The sequence below is a fragment of the Podarcis gaigeae genome (assembly GCF_964106915.1).
Source record: "Podarcis gaigeae genome assembly, chromosome: 1".
Lineage (NCBI taxonomy): Eukaryota > Metazoa > Chordata > Lepidosauria > Squamata > Lacertidae > Podarcis > Podarcis gaigeae.
The window spans coordinates 24,254,443-24,281,753 of NC_139678.1; the positions used below are offsets into that span (position 1 = coordinate 24,254,443).

Here is a 27,311-nt window from a genome sequence, read left to right on the forward strand (position 1 = left end):
CTTCTTTTATTCTCTTCTAACATTTTGGAAACATTCAGCGTTTACTTTCTGTTGGTTTGGATTCAAAAAATACAATCTGTGTGTGGGATTGGAGAAAAGGAAAGATGTTGTCTATGGCTCCTGGTCATACAGACAGGGTAAGTTTAATTTTAAAAATAAGAGTGTGTATCAAATTTTGGGTTGTCAAAACTTTTGCATGTATTTTAGGAATCTGTTTTCTGGGTGTATCTTTATGTTGGTTAGAACATATTTTGATGACTATACTAGTACACAGAGGGTGGTTTGTTTTTTGTTTTTTTTAAGTGAAATGGCAAATTGAGTTTGCTGCTCAAAACATATTGGTATTCTTGGAATAAAGTAAATATGTAGCACCTTAATATTTCATCATAGCATTTTTGTAATGTTATATATTTGTACCTCTTGCTTCTTTATTTGTTTACACACACACACACATGCTTGGTTTGGGATGTCTCAACCCAGTGATCCCATGCGCCAACACAAATCTTATAGGCCAGGTTTGGAAGTACAACCACCAGTTTGCTAAAACATAGATTAGCAGTCTGGGAATGGGCACCAGGACTGCGCAGGCACTCCATGCTCCTTTATTCATGAGTGTGACAATCCTGGTTAGCTTAAACGACAGTTCCGTGTTACATCCAAAACAAGGAACTTGGATTTCATGTCGGTTTTCTAACTAGGATCTTAAATGACATTCAGTCTGTGATTATTCATCTCTAGCTTTGCAGATTTAAGAGTATAAGAGATTCATTTGTCAATCAGATGAAGGTCTACTCAGTCCAGTGTTCTTTTTCCAATAGTAGTCAGCCAGATGAGCCAGATGCTTCTCCGCACTCACAATTAAGTTGTGAAGGTGTTTCTAACATCAATTTGTATTAAGAAGTATACAATCCTCAGTACCTGAAATTTCATTTAGTTATAGCAAATACCTGAATTAATCGTCTTAGATATACATTTTATTTTTATTACGACGTTTAAAGTACTGGTGGCATGAAGCAAGTTTGCCTATTTCCATTACAATTATGTCTCACAGATATGTTAGTCTGTGATGTTAGTTACGCTGAAAGACAGTGACTTGTCCAAGATGACATAGTGAATTTCATGGCAGAGTCCAAATTTAAACAAGACCATGCCATGTCTTACTGGGCACAGAAACCATGGGAGCAACTCAGGAGACAATTATTAAATAAAAGTATACATTAGTATACTTCATATTAATATATTACTAATTACCTTAAGATGATCAGTTACCACTGAAAATAATGGAAAAGCTTTAACATTGCACAGGTCATTGGAAACCTATGGTGAAATTAGATATAATGATCACCTTTCTCTGTTCATTGATATTTTCAGATTAAATGAAATACATTTTCAAAACTTTTGATTGTTTTCTTCTCTCCCTCCTGTAGATATTTGATATTTCTTGGGACTTGTACCAACCAAACAAACTTGTCAGCTGTGGTGTAAAACACATTAAGGTAAGACAATATGTTTTGTCTGAATGGTATTCAACTGTTTTATTCAGAGTTCACCTATTAAAAATATTGGACCAAACTTAGTTATATTCCTTAATTTCAGTAGGTCTACTCTGAGTGAAACCTAGTTGACTATTGCCCTATATCAGGCATAGGCAAACTTGGCCCTCCAGATGTTTTGGGACTACAACTCCCATCATCCCTAGCTAACAGGACCAGTGGTCAGGGATGCCTATGCCTGCCCTATATGTTTTATTAATTTTTCAAACAACTTTGTAAATTGAATAGCAATTTCAGTGAACAGTTATTAGCTCATTAACATGTCAGTCTATGATTATGTGGGTTTTCCATAAAATTTTGAACTGGAAATTTCTCATCACACCCCAGAATTTGACGAATCATACCAATAAGCTACTGACTAAATGCTGGAAGATCTACATGTATGCCAAGTTTTCAATGCAGAAAAAGTCTCAGTTGATGTAACAAGGCAGAATTGGGGGGAAATACTCAAGGCCACTGCTGTCACCTGGCAGGTCCAGGAGAACTTTCAAACAGTAAATCTGTGGCAACTTCAGCCAGAAGAGGTTGAAACCTAATCCAAGATCATCGGAACCCCCAAGCAATATTACCCTCATCTTGTCTGGATTAAGGTTCAAATTTGGTTCATCCTGTCTAAAACCTCTGCCAAGCACTGACTCTGATCTTCCGCTGCCTCCCCAGGATTGGTAGATGGAAATGAGAGAGGGCTGGGTGCCATCTATGCCCTGATACCCTATCAAAAATCTCTGGATGTGAATGGATTATGTCCATTTTCTGGCATGGTTTGAATTGACAGCAGGGCTCAATGTTTGCAGCAGCCAGCTGATCAATGCTGATGTTGTTGTTTAGTCATTTAGTCGTGTCCGACTCTTCATGACCCCATGGACCAGAGCACGCCAGGCACTTCTGTCTTCCACTGCCTCCCGCAGTTTGGTCAGACTCATGTTTGTAGCTTCAAAGACACTATCCAACCATCTCGTCCTCTGTCGTCCCCTTCTTCTTGTGCCCTCCATCTTTCCCAACATCAGGGTCTTTTCCAGGGAGTCTTCTCTTCTCATGAGGTGGCCGAAGTATTGGAGCCTCAGCTTCACAATCTGTCCTTCCAGTGAGCACTCAGGGCTGATTTCCTTAAGAATGGATCGGTTTGTTCTTCTTGCAGTCCATGGGACTCTCAAGAGTCTCCTCCAGCACCATAATTCAAAAGCATCAATTCTTCGGCGATCTGCCTTCTTTATGGTCCAGCTCTCACTTCCATACATCACTACTGGGAAAACCATAGCTTTTACTATACGGACCTTTGTTGGCAAGGTGATGTCTCTACTTTTTAAGATGCTGTCTAGGTTTGTCATTGTTTTCCTCCCAAGAAGCAGGCATCTCTTAATTTCGTGGCTGCTGTCACCATCTGCAGTGATCATGGAGCCCAAGAAAGTAAAATCTCTCACTGCCTCCATTTCTTCTCCTTCTATTTGCCAGGAGGTGATGGGACCAGTGGCCATGATCTTTGTTTTTTTGATGTTGAGCTTCAGACCATATTTTGCGCTCTCCTCTTTCACCCTCAATAAAAGGTTCTTTAATTCCTCCTCGCTTTCTGCCATCAAGGTTGTGTCATCTGTATATCTGAGGTTGTTGATATTTCTTCCGGCAATCTTAATTCCGGCTTTGGATTCATCCAGCCCAGCCTTTCGCATGATGAATTCTGCATATAAGTTAAATAAGCAGGGAGACAATATACAGCCTTGTCGTACTCCTTTCCCAATTTTGAACCAATCAGTTGTTCCATATCCAGTTCTAACTGTAGCTTCTTGTCCCACATAGAGATTTCTCAGGAGACAGATGAGGTGTTCAGGCACTCCCATTTCTTTAAGAGCTTGCCATAGTTTGCTGTGGTCGACACAGTCAAAGGCTTTTGCATAGTCAATGAAGCAGAAGTAGATGTCTTTCTGGAACTCTCTAGCTTTCTCCATAATCCAGCGCATGTTTGCAATTTGGTCTCTGGTTCCTCTGCCTCTTCTAAATCCAGCTTGCACTTCTGGGAGTTCTCGGTCCACATACTGCTTGAGCCTTCCTTGTAGAATTTTAAGCATAACCTTGCTAGCGTGTGAAATGAGTGCAATTGTGCGGTAGGTGGAGCATTCTTTAGCACTGCCCTTCTTTGGGATTGGGATGTAGACTGATCTTCTCCAATCCTCTGGCCACTGCTGAGTTTTCCAAACTTGCTGGCATATTGAGTGTAGCAACTTACAGCATCATCTTTTAAAATTTTAAATAGTTCAGCTGGAATACCATCACTTCCACTGGCCTTGTTATTTGCAGTGCTTTCTAAGGCCCATTTGACTTCACTCTCCAGGATGTCTGGCTCAAGCTCAGCAACCACACTACCTGGGGTGTACGAGACATCCATATCTTTCTGGTATAATTCCTCTATGTATTCTTGCCACCTCTTCTTGATGTCTTCTGCTTCTGTTAGGTCCTTACCACTTTTGTCCTTTATTATGGCAATCGTTGAACGAAATGTTCCTTTCATATCTCCAATTTTCTTGAACAGATCTCTGGTTCTTCCCATTCTGTTGTTTTCCTCTATTTCTTTGCATTGCTCGTTTAAGTAGGCCTTCTTGTCTCTCCTTGCTATTTTTTTGGAAATCTGCATTCAATTTCCTGTATCTTTCTCTATCTCCCTCGCATTTTGGTTGCCTTCTCTCCCCCGCTATTTGTAAGGCCTCATTGGACAGCCACTTTGCTTTCTTGCATTTCCTTTTCATTGGGATGGTTTTCGTTGCTGCCTCCTGTATAATGTTGCGAGCCTCCATCCATAGTTCTTCAGGCACTCTGTCTCGCAAATCTAAATCCTTAAACCTGTTCCTCACTTCCACTGTGTATTCATAAGGGATTTGATTTAGATTGTATCTTACCGGCCCAGTGGTTTTTCCTACTTTCTTCAGTTTAAGCTTGAATTTTGCTATAAGAAGCTGATGATCTGAGCCACAGTCAGCTCCAGGTCTTGTTTTTGCTGACTGTATTGAGCTTCTCCATCTTTGGCTGCAGATAATATAATCAATCTGATTTCGATGCTGGCCATCTGGTGATGTCCACGTGTAGAGTCGTCTCTTGTGTTGTTGGAAAAGCGTGTTTGTGATGACCAGCTTGTTCTCTTGACAGAACTCTATTAGCCTTTGCCCTGCTTCATTTTGCTCTCCAAGGCCAAACTTGCCAGTTGTTCCTTTTATCTCTTGATTCCCTACTTTAGCATTCCAATCCCCTATAATGAGAAGAACATCCTTCTTTGGTGTCACTTCTATAAGGTGTTGTAAGTCTTCATAGAATTGGTCAATTTCAGTTTCTTCAGCACCAGTAGTTGGTGCATAAACTTGGATTACTGTTATGTTAAAAGGTCTGCCTTGGATTCGTATCAAGATCATTCTATCATTTTTGAGATTGCATCCCAGTACTGCTTTCGCCACTCTTTTGTTGACTATGAGGGCCACTCCATTTCTTTTGCGGGTTTCTTGCCCACAGTAGTAGATATGATGGTCATCCGAACTGAATTCGCCCATTCCTGTCCATTTTAGTTCACTGATGCCCAGGATGTCAATATTTATTCTTGCCATCTCATTTTTGACCACATCCAACTTACCCAGGTTCATGGTTCTTACATTCCAGGTTCCTATGCAATATTTTTCTTTATAGCATTGGACTTTCCTTTCGCTTCCAGGCATATCCGCAACTGAACGTCCTTTCGGCTTTAGCCCAGCTGCTTCATCAGCTCTGGATCTACTTGTACTTGTCCTCCGCTCTTCCCCAGTAGCATGTTGGACGCCTTCCGACCTGAGGGGCTCATCTTCCAGCGTCATAACTTTTATATGCTTGTTGTCTTTGTCCATGGAGTTTTCTTGACAGGGATACTGGAGTGGCTTGCCGGTTCCTCCTCCAGGTGGATCACGTTTGGTCAAAACTCTCCACTATGACCTGTTCATCTTGGGTGCCCTGCTTGGCATAGTTCATAGCTTCTCTGAGTTCTTCAAGCCCCTTCGCCATGGCAAGGCAGTGATCCATGAAGGGGATGGGTAGCAAGCCCCTTTGATTGACAGATGGGTGGCCCCTGTCAAAATGGCCCATGGGGTTTGTGGAAGGTAGGGATTCAGGCTCTTGGTTGGAAAAGGTTCCCTACACCTGTCATAAAACAAATCCACAGGGCAGAGCTGCAGTCTCCCAAAATCACTTTCTGGATCTTCTCCACCCCCAGGTACGACTGGAGCCACATCAGAACTTTTCCTCCAGTCCCATCCTGGCAAAGCAGCCCAGAAAGTTACTTCAGCTGCTGTATCAAAATCTTCAGAGAGATCCAGCAGAATGAATAGGGCTGTACTTCCCCTGCCTATCCCTTGACAAAAGTGATTAATGGTGTTTTATTTCCCAAACCAGATTGAAAACCAAACTGAAAAGCACCCATATATTATTCTGGAGATGTAGTTTAAGTTTTCTAGGTGAAAAGGCTTTTATTGGGCTATGGATAACTTGTAGAAATACCATACTTGTGAGAGTCAGTAAAATGCTATGATTTTAGGAAGTTTGTCAAGGGGCCAAAACAGTAGAATATTTCAACTATTTGAGAGAATACTTTTGAAATAGTAATATAACTAGAAATGCTAAGGAGAGTTAATCTGACAAGCACTGGAAAGTTTTTTAAAGTGTAAAATTTTCACAAAAAAACACTTTTATAGTCTATGTTCTTCTGGTACTTACAAATTAGTCAACAATTGGTATGCTAACTAAGTTACCAAGAAACTGGAAATATGCATGGAGCTAGAAACAACAATTAGATAACATATATCCTGTCTGGAGATAACATTCTTGAAAATTGAGTACTAAAGACTAATTGAGGTCAGGAAGGATCACTGACTAACTCTGGACTGTAGTCAGCAACAAATGCATCCCCACTTAGCCTAGTTACTTCTGACCATTAACCCTCTTGTGGCTTGTCCTGATAGTAGCAGTCAAGATACAAAATGGTAATGAATGGTTAATGCTGCAGATCTAGAGTTAATAAGGATATATTCCTGCTAAATTCTGCAGCTCAGTCTAGTCTGTTTTATAGCAAAGATAAACTGTGGCAACGGTGATAAAGATTTGTCATGGCAAATAGAGTAGCAATGACAGGACATGATACGTCATAGGATCTCATATTGCAACCTGATGTCTTTGAAGAAAATAAAGTGATTATCTTGTCAGGTCCTAGGCAGTCTTGTCTTTAGGACTCATTGCAGTGATGGATTTCATTCTCCTAGTGGGGGTAATCTGCTAGTCATATGTATCCCCTGCTGATTGTCATAAAATGGCCATGTTGCTGGGATAGTACAATAAGTCTTGTTCTGTCCTTTGTATCCAAGTTGCCTCCTTCATGCAATTCAGACAGGCCAAAGCAATGACAGGAGAAGCAGTTACATAAATTTCCTGCACCCACTGCTGACTTTCCAAACAGGTTTTAATATGGAATTTTGGGCGGTAAGTTCAGCTTCAAATATCTATCTGTTCCATGAAATCTAATAACAATAGGGCTTTTTGGTAGCGGTAACACAGAGATGAATTTCCTTTGGGTAGGACTGAATTTAAATCAGGCTATTTCTGGTTATGCATATTTACTTTTTTTTCTTGAGGCATGCCTGAATAGCTTAGGAGAGTCTTTAATAGTTTTTTTTGGGGGGGGGTAATGACAGCATAACACAGTAGCAAGGGTTTGAATTAATCCTGGAGAAACTGATCTACAGTTATCTTAATAACAAATTGTATTGTTATACACCACCCCAATCTCTGCCAAGTGGTAGCAAAATTCCAGAGTTTCCAGTTGCTCACCCAGAGTCATGCTTCCATGGGAATTCAGGTCACAGTGGAGGCTGTAGCGCTTTAAGATATATGGCTTATTTTACACCTATACACAGTTAAAGTCTTCCATGGGGTGTGTGCAGAACATTATGCCCCAAAATCTCTCTCATTACCCTTCTCATAGCTTCAGCAAGCTTGGGGCCTAAGCAGCAGTCAGTCATAGCTCCTGGTCTCTTGGTGCACCCTCCTCCAGCAAGTGCCAAGGTGGTTCTACCCTTTATTTCCCCCCACAAACTCTGTTTCAAGCAGCTCCTCCTCACCCTAAGCATAGTTTTTTAGAAGTACATTTTTCCTTGTGAGCACAGCCTGCTCCCTTCCTATTACTTTGGCAATCCCTGTCCGCCCAGGTTCAAGGATTCCCCTTTGATATGGCCATCAGTACTTTTCGTTAACACCTCTATACCAGGTGAGGTCCTGGCATTAGAAAGGAAGTTTAGTTTGTATTTTTCCACTCGCCTGGAACCTTCACTCCAATACTCCAAATAATAACATTCATCAGTTTATTGGGTGTAGGGGGTGTCTTTCCCCACCCAAACCTATAACAGTATTTAGCAAGACTGCGCTTTATGTACTGGTCAGAGGTAACAATTCTCCATTTCTAATATAATAAAACGAAGTATATCCATTTGCCCTATGAAGCTGCATTTATTATCCCAATCAAGTATGAAGTTTACTGGATGACCTTGGGCAAGTCAATTCTCAGTTCAGAGCAAGAAAAAAGCAGCTTTAAATCAACATTTTCATTGATACTGCTACATGCATTTCCTAAACAAAGGTGTAAATCTGACCAGCAAATCATGTTAGTTTACAACTAGAGTTTGTTATTTTCAGGAAATGCGGTTAGTTAGGACTGCAACCTACAACTGGAGTTATATGGTCCCTGATTTGACTGTAAATCACATTGAACTCATCCTCTAGGCTAAGGCAACATGCATCAGATCACACCATAGTAGCCAGCGGTGTGGGGACATTTACCTAAGCTCCCATCACTGCTGCTTTTGCGGCTTACTAGAAGGGAGCAAAGGAGGGGCAAGGCACTGCAGTGTTGACATGGTGCAAATGCACCAGTAGATCCAGTCCACTCCTGCATCATGCCAGCCTCACCGCTACATCACCCCTCTTCTTCCCACTAAGCTGTAGCAGTGCAGATGATGAAAGGTCATGTAAATGCCCCTGTTCTGCCAATCATTACTGGAATAAAGTTGTAAATCTCTTTTTTGTGCTCCTTGTGAAACAAGGGGGGGAATGCTGCATATCAGGGCACACATCAAACCCACATAGCTACTATCAATAATAGCAGCTCTGCAACTACTTTTTTCAACTTTCCTCATAATGTCTACTATATTGTGACATTAAGGTAAAGGTAAAGGGACCCCTGACCATTAGGTCCAGTCGTGACCGACTCGGGTTGCGGTGCTCATCTCGCTTTATTGGCCGAGGGAGCCGGCATACAGCTTCCGGGTCATGTGGCCAGCATGACTAAGCCGCTTCTAGCGAACCAGAGCAGCGCACGGAAAAGCCGTTTACCTTCCCGCCAGAGTACCTATTTATCTACTTGCACTTTGACGTGCTTTCGAACTGCTAGGTTGGCAGGAGCAGGGACTGAGCAACAGGAGCTCACCCCGTCACGGGGATTCGAACCGCAGACCTTCTGATCGGCAAGTCCTAGGCTCTGTGGTTTAACCCACAGCGCCACCCGCATCCCATTGTGACATTATCATGCTTCAATTTGCCTTCCCTCCACAAACAGCTGTGCATTAAGTGGAGTTGGGGAACAGAAGCATGAAGCGCAATGTCTGTTGGAGTAACTGGACACGTGAATGGGTTAGTTTCCTTCATGAGTGTAAATCACCCCATGAACCAGCTAATCACAGATGCAAGGTCAGTCAAGCGAGCCGTTATGGTAACAGCCCAGTGCCCTGACTTTATCTGTGATTAATGAATGTCAGCTCAGTAGTTAGTCTATGAGCAACAAAGATACTACTTTGTATGTATCTATAATGCCTGTATCTACATCTAGAACTGTTTTACTGAGCCTTATCTTGTGCAACAGTAAACTATTTGTACTTTAAGCTGCTTCTGTGTGGTGACTGGTACTGGGACCAACTTCCACTGTGTGGGTATCTCACCTCAGATTCCCAATAATTAGATTGTCCATCAAGAACCTCAGCAATTTTCAAGTGGTCTGTGGTGTGGAAAATTTAGGAATTGTATATAGTTACATCACAAAACTTTTAGTTGTAATTGTTTAAAATGCTCTGTGTGGTTTACATTAAATCACTTTATTCTTGCAGTTCTGGAGTTTATGTGGCAATTCATTGACACCAAAGCGTGGTGTTTTTGGTAAGACTGGTGATCTCCAAACTATATTGTGCCTCGCCTGTGCAAGAGATGAAGTAACATATTCTGGTGCACTTAATGGAGATATATATGTATGGAAAGGAATCAACCTTATCCGAACCATACAAGGAGCTCATGCTGTAAGTATCATTTTCATATGAAAACTGATTGACCAGTGAAATACCGATAAATTAAGATTTTGTGTGACATACACAGATTTCTAAATGGATTGCATTTTGGTTAACAAATGCAGGGGACTTTATCAGATGCTGAATGTCACAGTTTAACTTCTGGCAGACCCTTTCATAAGTTTCTGGCTGAATATACCAGAAAATGCAGAAATTAGGACAAGTTTGCAGCCTCTCCTCATCTTGCAGATTAATGTTTATGGGTTATTTATCTGGGATGGCTGAAGGCTAAGTGCATTGGTGTTCAGGAAGGAATCTTCAGCTGTATGCTACTCCCAGGATGTTATTGCTTCACTCTCGGTAGGGGAAAGGCAAGACTGATGGATTTGTGTGCAAATTGAGGCGCACAGCTCCTATTCACAACTCCCAATGAGAGAGTTATTCCATATAATTTTCATCTGAACACCTGTGTGAAATTTATGGAAGCATAGTGTGGTGACATTTCATTGATGGGTTGTATTTTATATCCTGGTTTTCCTTCCAAACGGCAGAGTAGCTTGCATATGGCTGTTATGTAGTATTTCATACAGACACTGCACAGGGCCATCTTCAGTATTTGAACCTTAGCATATGTCTTTTCTGCAAAAAGGAGAGAGGAAGATGTTCCTTTTCATCATTCTTCATTCCACATAACCTGTAAATAGGTTCAGAACAATGGGAAGAGGAACACCACTTCATGAAACCCATTAAAAATTTTACAAGGTGCCAAACAGTCTTAAAAACATAGGCCAACATTCAATGTTTCACAAGCAAACTTCTCACCACTGCAGCCAATTTAAAAGTTCATCATCCTAAAACTACCAACAAAATGAAAGCTGGAATAAGTGGGCTTTAAAAATTTGAATTTATGTCTGTGTTGTATGTGTACACACACACACAAAGAGAGAGAGAGAGAGAGAGAGAGAGAGAGAGAGAGAGAGAGAAGGTCCAAAATCCAAGCAGTTGTGGGAAAGATAACATTGTAAGCATTCACTGCCAAACCTGTGATGGAAATATAAACATATATATTGAACCACTGTTGTAGCATGCTTTAAACTTATATACTCTATACCGCTCTATGGTCTTCAAGGGCAGCTTTGTTTTAGAGCAGTAATGTAACCTGAAATAAATGCAAAAGTATTGAGTGACCTTCCCAAGCTATAGAATAGTGTATTGTAAATCAACATATGAAATCTTCTTTTGGATTTAGAATTTTAAAAATGGATCCATTTCAGGAACTGAATATAAAACAGGAAACAAGTAAACAATAACGATCTTGGTCTTGCATGGTTACACTTGGTAGGACTTTTATATGAGGAATGTATATACTACACCTCCTTAGTGGGTGAATAATTTATTTCAGTATTCTTTAACAGAGGTGAATACTCAAGTTGTGTGGATTGAAGCCAAAGCTGAGGTCAGATAACAGGCACCCTGTATAAAACATCACCATGTTGCTTGGGCAAGTTTTAATTAAATATAAGTGGAAACAATATAGCAAACTTAAATGAGTGCTTTAACCCTCTTGTGAGCCAACACAGAACATCCACTGTTTTGCTGTCTCTCTTTACAAGTGTAAACCAGAATGGAACTCATGGACTTCCAATGAAACTGAATTTTGGGAGATTCAGGACAAATAAATAAAAGTACTTCTTCATGCAGCGCATAGTTACACTATGAAACTATCTCCCACAGGAGGCAGTGATGGCTAGCAACCTAGAAGGCTTTAAAAGAGGATTTGATAAATTCATCAAGGAGAGGGCTATCATTGACTACTATCCATGATTGCTACCCTCTGTCTCCACAGTTGGAGGCAGCAATGCTTCTTAATACCGGTTGCTGAAAAACAAAGGAGGGGAAAGGGTTGGTTTCTCACATGCATTTGGTTGGCCACTGTGAGAACAGGATGTTGGACTACATGGGCCATTGGCTTGATGCAGCAGGGTCTTCTTATACTTACTATGTTCCTAAAGGACATTCTCAATCCAGATAGGAGGATGGCATGGGGAAGAGAGCAGACTGCCTGATCTCCCTGTGATGGTGACTATGTTTCTGGACTTGGTTTCAGACTCCTTAAAAGGGACACTACAGAGGGCCTTTTTTGGCAGCAACTCTTAAGGGCAGCATTTTCATAGAGCTAGAGTGTTGAGAAAGGCTCAGGCTTGGGTATTCACAGAAGTGTGGACTCATATGCATAACATTTTAACTTCTATTGTATTTTTTCACTGAGTTTGCATGTAGTTGTGTTAGTGGATCTGTGATTAGCATCTTTCCAGTCAGGGCGATTAAAGGGAATAAAATCATTTGAGGTGCATTGCCTCGATATGAATTTAATTTAATTAAAGAAAAAAATAACCTGATCATAAAGGTCATGTGTCACAATATTGGATCAGTCAGAGACCAGCATTTGGAAGGTGCAGACAACAATTTGTATAATCGTTCAGCTATGTGGTTACACAGCAATTAAGTGAAACTGTCAGATATATTTTGCAGTTGTGTGGTCTAGTTGCGTTCACAAGCAGGCTTTCTTAGAAAAGCAGAGCAGAGTTTTATGTAGTTGTTCTTTTCAAATTCTGATTATTATTTTTTAAAGACAAGAGTCTGTTATTTGTATAAACACATAGTGTATTCTAAAGGAAATCGCAGGAAAAATATTTTGTCTCATGTGGTGTTTTTTTAATATCATCATTAATGCAAGTTGTGTGCATACTTAAATATGTTCTTTACTCCTCTTTAGGCAGGAATTTTCAGCATGAATGCTTGTGAAGAAGGCTTTGCTACTGGTGGCAGGGATGGCTGTGTTCGCCTTTGGGATTTAAATTTTAAACCAATTACTGTGATTGATCTCAGGGAAACAGACCAGGGATATAAAGGTAAAACAAAAGAAAACAGTATTTTAATTACATTATCAAAGGAATACCTTTTTCATTGACCATTGTCCTTCATAGCCCTACTCATAATTGAGGAGTCATAGCCCTACTCCAGAACAGCAATGCTGGTGTGGATTTTCTGAGTTGTATGTCATGTAAAGGTAAAGGTAAAGGTACCCCTGCCCGTACGGGCCAGTCTTGCCAGACTCTGGGGTTGTGCGCCCATCTCACTCAAGAGGTCAGGGGCCAGCGCTGTCCGAAGACACTTCCGGGTCACGTGGCCAGCGTGACATCGCTGCTCTGGCAAGCCAGAGCTGCACACGGAAACGCCGTTTACCTTCCCGCTAGAAAGCGGTCCCTATTTATCTACTTGCACCCGAGGGTGCTTTCGAACTGCTAGGATGGCAGGCACTGGGACCGAGCAACGGGAGCTCACCCCGCCGCGGGGATTCGAACCGCCGACCTTTCGATCGGCAAGCCCTAGGCGCTGAGGCTTTTACCCACAGCGCCACCCACGTCCCCATGTCATGTAAGCAGGGGTCTATATTAATGGATGTCTGTGTATGGAGTGCAATGTTAAAACTTCTCTTTGCACAGTAGTGGCACTGTGTGGTGAGAAGACCCATGCATTTAGTGGCCTTGCAGGGTAGGTTTTGCTCAATGTGTTCCCATAGGAATGCTTGCCTAGCAAATTATTTCCAGGGAACTCATTGTGTTCAGTAAGCAGGACCTGCATATACTGATTTTTTGGCTGCTATAAATAGCACGTGTCAGAAAGAGGAAGAGACAGCAAGAGAGAGATTCTTAATCACTGTGCATGTTTACTTGAAATAAGTTCTACTGAATTCAGCTGAGCTTACTGTCATATAACTGTCCATAGGATCATGAGCTTCTCCCAGCTCATACATGATCTCCATAAAAGAAAAAGGAGCAGAAGCTTCCACAGCACACTCCCATCAGTCAATGTGGTCCTAAATGATTGTGGTAGAATCGTAAAGAAACTTGCATACTCCAGCATGAGCAACCTTGAAGCTTCTTCTGAAATAAACAACAAATGGTTTATTTGTAAGGATTGTGACAACAGCTGAGGACAGGATAGACTGATGAAGGAGGGTTGATGCAGTTATAGTTTCTCCTCCATTCCCTTTTAACAAAGTGCAAGGTGCAGATACAGTTAAATTCAGTTGGACTTAACTTATGAGCAAAGTAGTGCAAGCCAAAACATTACTGCAGGCCTCTAATTTTTATTTATTGTAATGTAAAAATAAAATTTGTCATTTGGGGTAAAAGGGGGGCTTGCCTCAATGTGTACTATGTGATTTAATTAACTTTCTTCCATTTTTTCAGGAACAATATTCAGGAATATTTTATGATTTCACAGTAATTTTTTCTTTGCTAAACATATGTATAATAAAATCTGCATATTTACTTTCCACAGGTCTGTCTGTGAGAAGTGTTTGTTGGCGAGGAGATCATATACTAGTTGGAACACAAGACAGTGAAATCTTTGAGATTGTGGTGCATGAACGCAATAAGCCTTTTCTTATTATGCAAGGGCACTGTGAAGGGGAGCTTTGGGCCCTAGCAGTTCATCCTACAAAACCTTTGGCTATGACGGGAAGTGATGATCGATCAGTCAGGTTAGTTCCCATGGATTCTCAAAAGACACATGAGCATCTACAGTAAAACATACTTTGAATTTTAAAATACAAAACCATTTTTTTGCATTTGTGGTAAATTATAATCTGCTGCTTTGGTATAAAATATGCACCTTAAGTTTTAGATATCACATTTAAGTAAATAATTATTACATGTATTTTATTCATCAATGTATTTATATATGATACTCACAAAACATCAGGACTGTGTGCAGAAAGATAAAAAGCTTTTAAAATCATTACAGAAAAATAAGTAAAATGACTGGCCACTTAAGAAAATTTTAGACAACTGCATAGCCCTGTCATCAAATTATGGAAACAATTGCGCTAAAGCCCCAGGGGTGCCAGTGTGACTTCAGTAATGTTACTGTATTTTAAATCTTAAAATAGCAGTGAGACTGACCTTGGCGATATAATAAAACAGTTGACTGTGTGCTAGATGAAAATGGTTCTGCAGCCTGATAAAATAGTTAGATGGCACCTTGCCATACAGCCAGTCATATTAGGTTCTGAATGCTTTGTGACACTCAGAAATGTTTTGGGCATGTGTGAATTGGATCTGGTGAATTGGATCTGGGCCTCAATCCAGTCTTGGAGTACAGGGTGCTAATGAATATAAGTCATATGCTTTTTTGGGAGGGGGGGTATTTTTAAAAAAGATGAGACAACCCACTACATTTTTCTCTGCATGTATGATAATTGTATTTTGTTTACCCTGAATACTTTATTTTTGCAGAATATGGAGCCTTATAGATCATGCATTGATTGCACGGTGCAATATGGAAGAGCCAATTCGTTGTGCAGCTGTTAGCACTGATGGAATACATCTTGCACTTGGAATGAAAGATGGTTCCTTCACAGTACTTCGAGTTAGGTGGGTTATGCATTGAAGACATTTAAACAAAGATAAACTTTGCAATTAAGTTGCTTTTACAATGAATTGTAAAATTCTGCCACCTGCTAGCATGGCATCAGTGCCAGATAAATTTTTCCATTTGGACTTATTTGTAATGCATTTGTTTGTGAATGCACGTGTCTCCCTGTGGATCATAAGGCTGGCACCTTTGAAGATATCTGATTTTTGTGGTGTTGTTCAATAATTTGAAGAAATGTGTGCAAACAATATTTTAATGCAAGCCCATAGGCCTTCTGCTGTAATCTGAGTTGTCAGATGGGTAAATGTGTATCCCCATGTAAATAGAGGCTTCTTAATAATGTGTAGATGCCTCGGCTGTATATTATATATTGCACTGCTAAGTAGATATTCCATTTGCAAGGCTTTTCTTCACTTGATGGGAGTAAAGATGGATTTCTTTGTACACAGACAATGACTAAACTATATATTTTTCTTTTTCTGTGTTACAGAGATATGACAGAGGTTGTTCATATTAAAGATAGGAAAGAAGCTATTCATGAATTAAAATACTCACCAGATGGAAATTTCCTTGCAGTTGGCTCTAATGACAGTTCTGTTGATATTTATGGTGTTGTTCAGCGGTACAAAAAGGTTGGAGAGTGTATTGGATCAACAAGTTTCATCACTCATATGGATTGGTCATTGGACAGCAAACACTTGCAGACCAATGATGGCAGTGGAAAAAGGCTTTTTTACAGGATGCCTGGTGAGATAATCTACTACTATTACAATTATTCAAGAAAATAGGTAGTGAGTTCTGTGCTTAGGTTGCCTAATGCTATTATAACATAGCACATTCCTGGTCATTTCTCCCCAAACAATTTTAATCAGTGGGCAGAGGAATCTTAGACTGCTTGCAGAAGAGAACTGATTTTGACCAGTTCCTTCCTCCTACTGCACTTCCATAAGACATATCCCTCTAGAGAGGCTTTTATGAGGGCAGGGGTATGATGGGCTGCAGGGAAGGGAGGGGGAAGAATTGGTTGCACAAGCAGCCTTCTCCTTGTGCAATATTGAATACAATCCAGTTAATATGTTAATTGCCCGTATAAATCGAGTGAATGATTAAACAAGTATCTTTCTATATCTAGGTGGAAAAGAAGTGATGAATAAGGATGAGTTAAAAGGTGTCCAGTGGGCTTCATGGACTTCAGTTGCAGGCCTTGAAGTTAATGGAATATGGCCTAAATATTCAGAGATCAATGATATCAATTCTGTAGATGCAAATTTTATGGGCCAAGTTCTAGTTACAGCTGATGACTATGGAATAGTAAAATTGTTTCGGTATCCTTGTTTAAGAAAAGGTAATTATTTAGTGTGTGCTTGGAATGTAAATAACAGAATACCCAGGATGGAAAGTTCTCATAAGTTAGAATCTGGCCTTTTAAATGGAGGGGGGAAAAACTTTTAAAATAATAGTGGAATTTTTTTCTTATCCAAATGACTGTTAGCATTTGCAACCCTTGTTTATCTTTTAGATAAGAGATTTTGGGGTCAGATTTTGGGGTCAATGAGATGCTGCACTCAGATAAGCCCCCAAAGTCCAGATGTCACATTCTGTTTTCCACATAGTAAAAGGGTATGGTGGAAGTGAGGGGGGGGATGTTACAGTCAAATATCCTTGACTGGCTGAAAAGGGTTTCATATACAAAACAGCAATGGTTGATAAAGATAGTTTGTTGCTCTCGTTTAACAAAGTAGCACAGTTGTAACTGACTGGGCTGGCATGTCAGATATTCTGCAATATACTCAGTGGGATACTACAAACCTTGAGCAGACTTTTACTTGTGCAATGAGGTTTTCCTACCTCCTCCACCCCAGTGCATTTGCCTGGAAAACCTGAAAATTAAGGTGCCCCTCAGGGACAATATTGATGGAATGAAACTGTAGAGGAACCATTAGCAGAAATTGGGACTCACCTCTTGCATAACCAAAAGCATATATCTCCTTGGGCAAGGCACAACTGGTTATAAGCCATGGTGTAAAACAACTCTTTAAATTGATACATAATTTGACACATAATAAACCATATTTTTTTTAATAGGGGCAAAATTTAAGAAATACCTTGGTCATTCAGCACACGTGACAAATGTCAGATGGTCACATGATTATCAGTGGGTTATTTCTATTGGTGGAGCAGACCATTCTGTTTTCCAGTGGAAATTTGTTCCTGAAAGGAAGCTGAAGGATGCTCTTCACATAGCACCACAAGGTGAGTGATGCATCATTTGATACGAGTTGGAAAATAATTTAAAATATTTTTAGTGATATGTGTTTTACAGTGATGGTTGGGACTTCTGCTTCTTATCTGGATGACTGTAAATACTCCAATGTTTTCTCAGTTTTGGTTTGACTTTCTGTTTTCTGTTGTTTTGGTTCTGGACCATTGAGTACAAGTGGTGGGAAATTACTATTTTTTTTATTTAGCCATATATATCACAGTTGTTTTCAGTAACCATGCTTAGGACTGTGCAGTTAACTGAGTAATTTTATTACCTTTACGTTGTATCTGCTGTTTTCAATACCTACTCATTTATTTATTTATTTATTTATTTCTCTATCTATCAAAGAAAGCCTCGTTGACTCTAATAGTGAAGAATCTGATTCTGATCAATCGGATGTTCCAGAGCTGGACTCTGAAATTGAACAAGAGACACAAATCACATACCGTCGACAGGTATTGTCTTACATTATAAACATAAATATGCTAATGCACCCTGCTGCAACAAACCCTGTGTATATCTGGATTATAGAATGTTGACACCACAAAACTCACAGACTGTATTAGAACTGATCAGAACAGTTATCGTAGCTGATGGCCTGGAACCATAAGCTCCCAAAGGCAGATGAGGGCTGAGGGCCGAATGCTGAAATAAACCAGATCCGGCCCAGGAGCCAAAAATGTCCCCTACCCCTGATGTACAGGGAGGAGAGCTCTGGCAAGGGTACAGTGAGAAGGGTTGGCAAGGGTTTAGAAGGGGCCTGGTGGGTTGGTAAGTTAAGCAAGCAGAGGAGCCAGCTTCTGGTATGTTAAAAATTTGTACTTCATCTTATAATTTAAACTTTGTAAGGTGTTTTACAGAGTTTAATATGAAAACAGCAATAAACAAATAATGATATTAGAAAACAACAGCGGCACCCTATGGCTTCCTGTTTCACCAGGTGTTATTATAATTGCTCTAATCAGTTGCAACCAGCATTGGCAGTTGCTGCTCCACTCATATTTCATGCAGTATACTGGTTCCCTGTTACGTTTAGGTTTGCTGAGACATGGCTGTATGTCCAGTTGCTGCAGTGGAATTGCTTCAGCAGAGCTGTGGGTCATCTTAATGCTGTCCAATATTACCAATGGGTTTTATGAACTCTCTCATTTAAACCTCTGGAGCTAGTAGAAAGATTGTCCAAATACTCTGATTATACTATGTCCAAATACTCTGATACTATTATAGTAACAGAAAAATCAAAGTTTCAGTTCTAATATTGCAACCATGTGGCATATGCAGTTCATGTAGGAAGCTAAGAAAATTATCTATCAACCTCTATTCCTCAGAGAGATTTGCTTTTCAAATATGCACAATTACAGAGAACTTTATATTCTCTGCTAAGGTTTACAAAGAAGATCTACCTCAGCTTAAAGAGCAATGCAAAGAAAAACGAAAAACTGCAGCTTCAAAAAGAAGAGAACGGGCTCCAATCAATAGTATAAGATTACACTTTGTTCATGGGTTTGTAAATTTATCTTTTTGCCTAAAAGCAAGCAAATCAGATTATTTTGTTTTATATGGATTTAGACATTTAAGGGCCAAACTAGATGTGATCTGTGATTGGATATGCCACTTTTTATTTTTAGAAAAACACGAAAGCATTCATGGGGCCATTTGGATTGGGACCACAGTGCTGAGGGGAAAGTATGTCTCCTTCCCTCAAACTCCATTTTTTTCTGGTTTAAATCTCCCCCTTCCCCAAAAAAGTACTATTTGCTTGCAGGTGAAAACATAGAAAGACCATACTGGGAAAATGTATTATACCTGATTTGCCCTGAGGGTAAATAGCAGTTTTTTGGGGAGGGGATATAACTAGGGGAAGTGATGCAGGGTAGAACACTTTAAACCTTTCTCTTCCAGCACCATGAGGTCATTTCAAACCCTCCCCATACGCAGTAATATTTATCCTTAAAAAAACAAAAAACCTATGCACAAGACAGAGAAATTCAGTTGCAGCTTTCTGAATATCATAACTAAAGAATTTGCTAGATTTGTGAAAGTTTTGTTTGTCTAATGCTTGGATTCAATGAATCACTAGGACAAATTAAGGATTCTTCTAGCAAATGGTTAATTTGGAGTAACTAGTTCTATGAGAAATGGGAGAAAGAAGCAGAACACACCCTTGAAGTTCAGTTGGCCTTCATTAGGCACTGAGCCTTTAGTGGCAGCCTGGCCCTGTGGTACCCCTTACCAGTATAGGTTTGGCAGGAACTGCCCCTGCCTCCTTTCAGATATCTTATGAAAACTGTATTGCTCATAGAGGCCTTCACAACATCAATTTCTTTTTACAACCAACCTGTATCTACTGGTGTTTTTAAAAAAATATGTTTTATTGATATTTATGAACTGCTTTTATTACATTTTGTATGTTTTAAGCTTTTTTACTATAATTTATGAAAGTGCAGATTATAACTATTAAATATTTAATTAAATAAATAAACATTTTAAAGGACCAGCTACATAATATTCTTAGTTTATCCTCCAGAAACAGAGAAAAACATTGAAATATATTTTTAACCATACAAGTTATTTTCAAATTTCTTTATGCCTCCTACAATCATCACTTGAAGGGGGAAATTGTTGATGTACCCTTGCCTGATTTACTGTTCTCCCATACTAGAGATATTTTTATTCTTTTGGAGTACTTTTGATGGAACTATCAAAATCATTTTGCAGTATGTAACTATAAAAACTAAAATATTTAGTTGATTGTACTGTGTCATGATGCCTAAATGTCTAACTGTTTTATTAGTTACAGAGGCTATGACTGTCGCAGTAATTTATTTTACACTCAGACTGGAGAAATTGTGTACCATGTTGCAGCAGTGGGTGTAGTATACAATCGGCAGCAGAACACACAACGTTTTTATTTGGGTCATGATGATGATATTCTGTGTCTTGCTATTCATCCCTTAAAGGACTATGTGGCAACAGGCCAGGTAGGATTCATGTTTAGGAGAACTAGAAATCCTGTGTTGTTTTAGTGAGCTTATAAATTTATATTTCATAAATCTGTGGAATATGCCTCTGTGAAAAGCATGTGAAAGCAGTACAGTTGTAGAAGACAGGTTTCGGCTTGGTTACTTGAGTAAAAACAAGTAGGCATAGATTTATTCAACTATGAAAGAGCTTATGCTGGAAGTGTGAAACAAAGTCTTGTGGCACTTTAAAGACTAACAAAAATATATTCTGTTTTTGCTGCAAGAGACTAACATGGCTACTATCCCTCTGCAAAATCTTTATACCTGCATCATGCACTACTGCATACTTCTCCCTGCAAGAGTTTTCCTGCTTTCTTCTATATAGAGGAATGCTGTATTCCTCTTTTGGGAGATTCCTCATTACATGACTTACATCAAAGTATGCTAAAGCAGCTGCGTGTATATTAGTGCCCTCATGTGGACACTGGAACTACTGAAGTATAGAATGGCTAGTGTTTATAGAATATCTGAAATAGGAGCATTCATATTTGTAGCTATAGTATAGAATGTGCTTGATGAAGATACTGATAAAATGTGACATTTTGCAAAAGATTGAATTCAGTTGAATTAACCCCAATTTGATTAAACAAAGGTGAAAAGAGTGCTCTTTTAATAGTCCTGCATATTTCTGCTTCTTTATACACATAGCTAACATTCAGAACAAGAACATAGTCTGAAACCTGTGAACCATAATTTTATTTCTTGTATCCAAATTAGTGTTATAACCATGTGAAAGAAACATGAAATGGATGTTATGGACAAATAAGCATTATACCTCTTGGAGTTTTTTTAGTTGGTTAGTTTTCTTTCTGCATAATGTGTTCAATCTCTTTTGTTTAAGGTTGGTCGTGATTGCTCAATCCATATTTGGGATACAGAGACAATCAAACCACTGTCTGTGTTAAAGGGCTATCATCAATATGGTGTTTGTGCTGTTGACTTTTCAGGTATTTATGATTGATCATCTTTTGACTTGGAAACTATAGTTGTTGGAAATGTGAACAGCTTTTTAGGTCCTAAGAATAGATCACTATTACATTGCTATAAGAACAACTGCAATATTTTGCTCTTTGCTTTGAGGAGATTAGCTTCATTTTCAGGCTTTCCTCTCATTATGCTGTAGACATTCTGATTTAGGCTTGAAGAAAAATGATTGTGGTAAAAGTCACTAATAAAGGTGCCCTGTGTCCTTTGAGGTCGGGGTGGGGGTCATATTACATAAATTTGTGGCCAGCACTGGAATGTCCCTGTCTTTGGTACTCATTTGCCTAACTCTAGGAGAGTACAGTCCATTCAGAACCAGTTGACTCCATACAGATCAAAGGCCTATATATATGTTTTGATATATATTTTAATAGTGTCCAGTGACTGCTAGTCAGTATGTAGAAAGCCTAGAAAGGAGGGAATGGAAAATCAAACGTCCAATTTTGGAGGGACTCTGGGAAAGTGGTAATGAGTGATATTCCTAATGAACATGAAAAAGACATGAAAAGAATAAATATGGGTATACAGAGTATACCCCTAATCCACCATAGCTCCTGCTTAGATACAAAAATGAGTGAGAATGAGGATTTGAACATGAAGGAGATTTCCATAGACATTAACACATCCTGCTGATTACAGAATTATGATTATGCCCATCATTCTTATAATTTTATTTTATAGCGGATGGCAAACGGTTAGCTTCCGTTGGAATAGATGACAATCACACTATTGTTCTTTGGGACTGGAAAAAAGGAGAGAAGCTTTCATCAGTCAGGTAAGAGTTTAGCTTAATTATGGAAACAAATCAAGGCATAAGTGGCCAGGATGAAAAGTACAAGTACTCTTGAGGAGGTTTGAATGACCTTCACCTATACACAGTGCAAAAGTGAGGTTGTGTCTTCTTGAGCCGCTGGACAGCAAAGTGCGGATATAGCACATGGGTAGGCAAACTAAGGCCTGGGGCCGGATCTGGCCCAATCGCCTTCTAAATCCGGCCCGCAGACAGTCCAGGAATCAGTGTGGTTTTACATGAGTAGAATGTGTCCTTTTATTTAAAATGCATCTCTGAGTTATTTGTGGGGCATAGGAATTCGTTCATATATTTTTTTCAAAGTATTGCCCAGCCCCCCACAAGGTCTGAGGAACAGCGAACCGGCCCCCTACTTAAAAAGTTTGCTGACCCCTGTACAGCATGCCTAGGGCATAGGTTTGAATTGCATGAATGATACCCTACATTTAATCCAGGAATTGAAAGCGCATTTTGACTTTATATGCACATTATACAGTTAAACCTCGATTCCCGAACGTCTCCGTTATTGTACGTTTCATCTCCCAAATGCTGAAAACCCGAAAGTAACTGCTCTGGTTTTCAAATGATTTTTGGAAGCAAAACAGCTTCCAGGGAGTTTTTTTTTCCTTTTTTCTCCATTGATTTTGCCAACTGCCCTTTGATCTTCGATTGTCAAACATTTTGGAAGTCGAACGGTCTTCTGGAACGGATTACATTCAACAATGGAGGTTTGACTGTATGTTCATTGGACCCACTCACAAAAGTCCTGCATTCCCAGATGTAGGATAAGAGTACCCAGTGGGAAGCCATACTTTTGCGCCCCCACTCCAATAAGTGCAAGAAGATAACCATATCTGCACTCTGATACATGGTGTTTCATTTAATAGCCATCTTGTGGATCTGGGCCCTGACCAAAAGGTGGAGTCCACAAAGTGAGTAAATAATATGAATAAAAGGGCTGATACTAGAAGCCACCATAACTCATCACCACTGTGATGGTCAGAAGTCTTATAGCCTTTATTATTAACAAAGGAAGGTATTATATGCATCATTTAATGCAGATATAGATAACTGTTTCTTAGCAGGCTGAGAAACTACTTCATACTGCTATTTCTCAACACGATTATGTATTCTGATTCATGAGTTTGTGAACTAGGCTTTTTAAAGTAAAAATATAGTGTTACTAGAGCAGAGGTATTCTTAATACTGAATATAGGCTAGTGCAGTGTTTCCCAACCTTGTGCCTCCAGATGTTTTTGGCCTACAACTCCCATCATCCCTAGCTAGCAAGACCAGTGGTCAGGGATGATGGGAGTTGTAGGCCAAAAACATCTGGAGGCACAAGGTTGGGAAACACTGGGCTAGTGAAAGTAGTGTTTCAGAGTCTACCATACCAGACTATACCATAACTGTATTGTAAACATGATCCAAACCTCTTGAAAAAGTTATTGAAATATAACTGAATATAATCGTTGTGAACCATTTAATTCGCATGCATACAATAAAATAAATTTAAAAAAACACTGCATTGTGCTGGATCAATCTTCATGTTTTTAAAAGTAAAAAATAGACAGTTCTTCCATTTTCCCCAACACATTGATTCACTACTGAGTGTGAACAATTCATAGAATGGTAGAGTTGGAAGGGACCTCAAAGCTCATCTGGTCCAACCCAAGATTTTTGTTTTCCTTAACTTTATTGCCACGGAGAAAGCTTTCCCCACAAATCAAAAGTCAAAATATTTTGTATATTGTTCTAGGGGGAGCAAAGACAAGATATTTGTTGTCAAGATTAACCCCTACATGCCTGATAAACTTCTTACAGCTGGAATGAAACACATAAAATTCTGGCGAAGAGCAGGTAAGACAAGTCAAATTAATTATTTGCATCTCTCTTGTAGTAGTGGCCACCAACATGGATGACTTTAACAGAGGATTAGGCAAACTCATGGTGGAGAAGACTATCAGTATGCCTCAATATCAGTTGCTGGGGAGCACAAGTGGAGAGAGTGCTCCTGTGCTCCTGTCCTGCTTGCAGGCTTTCCATGGGTATCTGTTTGGCCGTTGTGAAAACAAGTTGCTTTGGTCTGACCCGGCAGAGCTCTTATGTTCTTATCTTATCCTTAAGTGTGCCTAAGACTACAGTCATAGAATCGTAGAGTTGGAAGAGACTATGAGGGTCATCTTGTCCAACTCTCTGCAATGAAAGAATCTTTTTGCACAACATTGGGCTTGAACCCACAACCCTGAGGCTGGCTCTAAACACATCAAATAAGTGTTTGTTAAACGCGTTGTAAATTTACAGGTAGAGAAAAATGGGACTCCACAGTGACATCTGATGGCACAATGTTATATCGCATATGCAATGCATTGTTGTTTAGTCGTTTAGTCATGTCCGACCCCATGGACCAGAGCACGCCAAGCACTCCTGTATTCCACTGCCTCCTGCAGTTTGGTCAAACTCAGGCTGGTAGCTTCGAGAACACTGTCCAACCACCTTCTCCTCTGTCATCCCCTTCTCCTTGTGCCCTCCATCTTTCCCAGCATCAGGGTCTTTTCCAGGGAGTCTTCTCTTCTCATGAGGTGGCCAAAGTATTGGAGCCTCAGCTTCAGGATCTGTCCTTCCAGTGAGCACTCAGGGCTGATTTCCTTAAGAATGGAGAGGTTTGATCTTCTTGCAGTCCATGGGACTCTCAAGAGTCTCCTGCAGCACCATAATTCAAAAGCATCAATTGTTATGGTCCAGCTCTCACTTCCATACATCACTACTGGGAAAACCATGGCTTTAACTATAAGGACCTTTGTTTGCATATAAATCGCATTTTCTTTACTAATCTAGCTGAGTTCTAAGAGTCTCGTGCTTTACCAGCTGAGCTATTGTGCTGTCTAAGTCCATTTGCTGATGTATACATTTTCTCTCAATTTTGGAACAAAAGAAATTGCATGTTTAATAAATTAAAGTGACACACACAAAAAGAAATTAAACTTCATTAAAAATGTTCCTGTATCGTCTTTTAGAAAATTACACCCATACAGATACATAGTTAGGTTCATAGAGATACCGAAGAATTATTTTTATTGTTATTATTTAATTTTAATTTAAGGTGGTGGACTGATTGGGAAAAAGGGCTATGTAGGTCCAATGGGGAAGATTGATACAATGATGTGTGCAGTTTATGGCTGGACAGAAGAGATGTCATTTTCTGGAACTTCAACGGGGGATGTATGCATATGGAGAGATCTCTTCCTCATAAAAACTGTGAAAGCACACGATGGCCCTGTGTTCAGTATGCATGCACTAGAAAAAGTGAGTAGCTTATCTTGAAAATGGATCAATAATAATTTATTGTATTAAAAAAAATGTATAGCCAATATCTAAAGAGCTGCTTTAGGCACACCTTGGTGTTTTGTCACGCCCAATAAGATTTCTTCTTCTTTTTTTAACAAGAGAACCACCTGCCATATAATGAAGTGCTTTTGAAAGCATTCTAGTGTCCCCTAATGCTGCACAGTCTAATATGGATGATGTTTTTTTACAATGAAGAAATTAACTAGCCTGCTTTAAAGTAATACTTGTGCTAATAAATTGAAAGCACACAGGTAGTCCCACTGCTCTCAGGACAATTAAGGTTAAATCTATTTTTTGGTGTCTTGAATAGAATTTCTAACACATTTTAGAATGAAGCTGGAATCATCTCTGAAATATCACCCCTGCTAATCTGAGTTAAATAATATACATCTTGGCCATATTCATATTTATTTACTGTTCTACATGACTTCAGAAGTATGGATAATGAGGATTGCTATAGATATGCTGTCCAAGATTGCAGTACTGGGATGATTGATGAGCAGCATTCATATTTAAATAACATACTAAAGTTTACTGTACCACAGAACTTTTCTGCTGTTCACTTTCTAATATTTCTAATGTTTTCAGGGATTTGTAACTGGAGGCAAGGATGGAGTTGTGGCTCTTTGGGATGACACCTTTGAACGGTGTCTCAAAACATATGCCATCAAAAGGGCTGCCTTGGCCCCTGGCTCCAAAGGTAACATTTATTTATTTAGTTCATTCATCATACCTCTGAACTTTTGTTAAAGCTTAGATTGCTGTTCTATATATTGATTTCTGTATATTATCATGTGGGTCAAGGTCAAGGCAAAATTGGAAACAAGTTTCAGCTAAGACACCGTTTATTTGTGTGGGTTTTTTTGGTTGTATTGTACATCATGCTAAGGAGATGGTTCTATCAATGCAAGCATCTCTGCTTGACTGACAAAACAATCTTTCCTTTCCTTCCCCCATGTGCTGTTCTGGGGGCTCTCCTGGACCTCCAGAGCAGATCGGGGGGGGGGGGGGTTGGGAGGAGGAGAACATGGCCCTTTGTAACTGTCAGAAGGAAGATGTTTAAAAGTGGATTGAAAAGAGAAAACCCATACATGTCCACTCCCAAATAAGTTCTACTGAATTCCACTGAACTTATTTCCAGGTAGGTGTGCACTGGATTGCATAACAGAAGCCAAAGATAAGAGAGAGAGACTGGGAAGTCTGAATTTTCTGTTCAAGCCAGGATTATGTCAGAAATTAAACAAGCAAATAATAAGCTTTCCAATTAAAATAGTGATTTCATCCAAAATTGAGCTCTTATATATATATATATACATATTTTCATTTAGGTCTCCTTTTAGAAGATAACCCTTCTATACGTGCCATATCATTAGGACATGGTCATATTTTAGTGGGCACAAAGAATGGTGAAATACTGGAAGTTGATAAAAGTGGGCCAATAACGTTGCTTGTTCAGGTACAGTAAATATTAACCATATATTTCTCTCTTTTAAAAACATTTTTAGTTTTGAAATGTTAAAGTACAGCTTCTATAAAAATGTTTCATAATTGGTGGTGTGAAATGCCAATTTAGGATCAATGTGG

The 27,311-nt window shown here is 39.5% G+C and overlaps 1 protein-coding gene across 6 annotated transcripts in view; it reads left to right on the forward strand.

Annotated features, from left to right (window-relative positions):
- The window catches only part of EML5 (EMAP like 5), a 102,789-nt gene that overhangs the window by 24,710 nt on the left and 50,768 nt on the right, over nt 1-27,311 (forward strand). For all 6 annotated transcript variants that reach the window (XM_083730426.1, XM_083730424.1, XM_083730425.1 and 3 more), the window contains 18 exons: nt 39-137; nt 1,428-1,496; nt 9,704-9,889; nt 12,654-12,789; nt 14,225-14,426; nt 15,181-15,318; nt 15,810-16,066; nt 16,452-16,664; nt 17,405-17,572; nt 17,931-18,037; nt 18,967-19,085; nt 20,377-20,563; nt 21,447-21,552; nt 22,271-22,364; nt 24,139-24,239; nt 25,483-25,685; nt 26,316-26,427; nt 27,056-27,183. In XM_083730426.1, the coding sequence (XP_083586552.1) occupies nt 39-137; nt 1,428-1,496; nt 9,704-9,889; nt 12,654-12,789; nt 14,225-14,426; nt 15,181-15,318; nt 15,810-16,066; nt 16,452-16,664; nt 17,405-17,572; nt 17,931-18,037; nt 18,967-19,085; nt 20,377-20,563; nt 21,447-21,552; nt 22,271-22,364; nt 24,139-24,239; nt 25,483-25,685; nt 26,316-26,427; nt 27,056-27,183 (2,625 nt within the window). The remainder of the gene's footprint in view (nt 1-38; nt 138-1,427; nt 1,497-9,703; nt 9,890-12,653; nt 12,790-14,224; nt 14,427-15,180; nt 15,319-15,809; nt 16,067-16,451; nt 16,665-17,404; nt 17,573-17,930; nt 18,038-18,966; nt 19,086-20,376; nt 20,564-21,446; nt 21,553-22,270; nt 22,365-24,138; nt 24,240-25,482; nt 25,686-26,315; nt 26,428-27,055; nt 27,184-27,311) is intronic.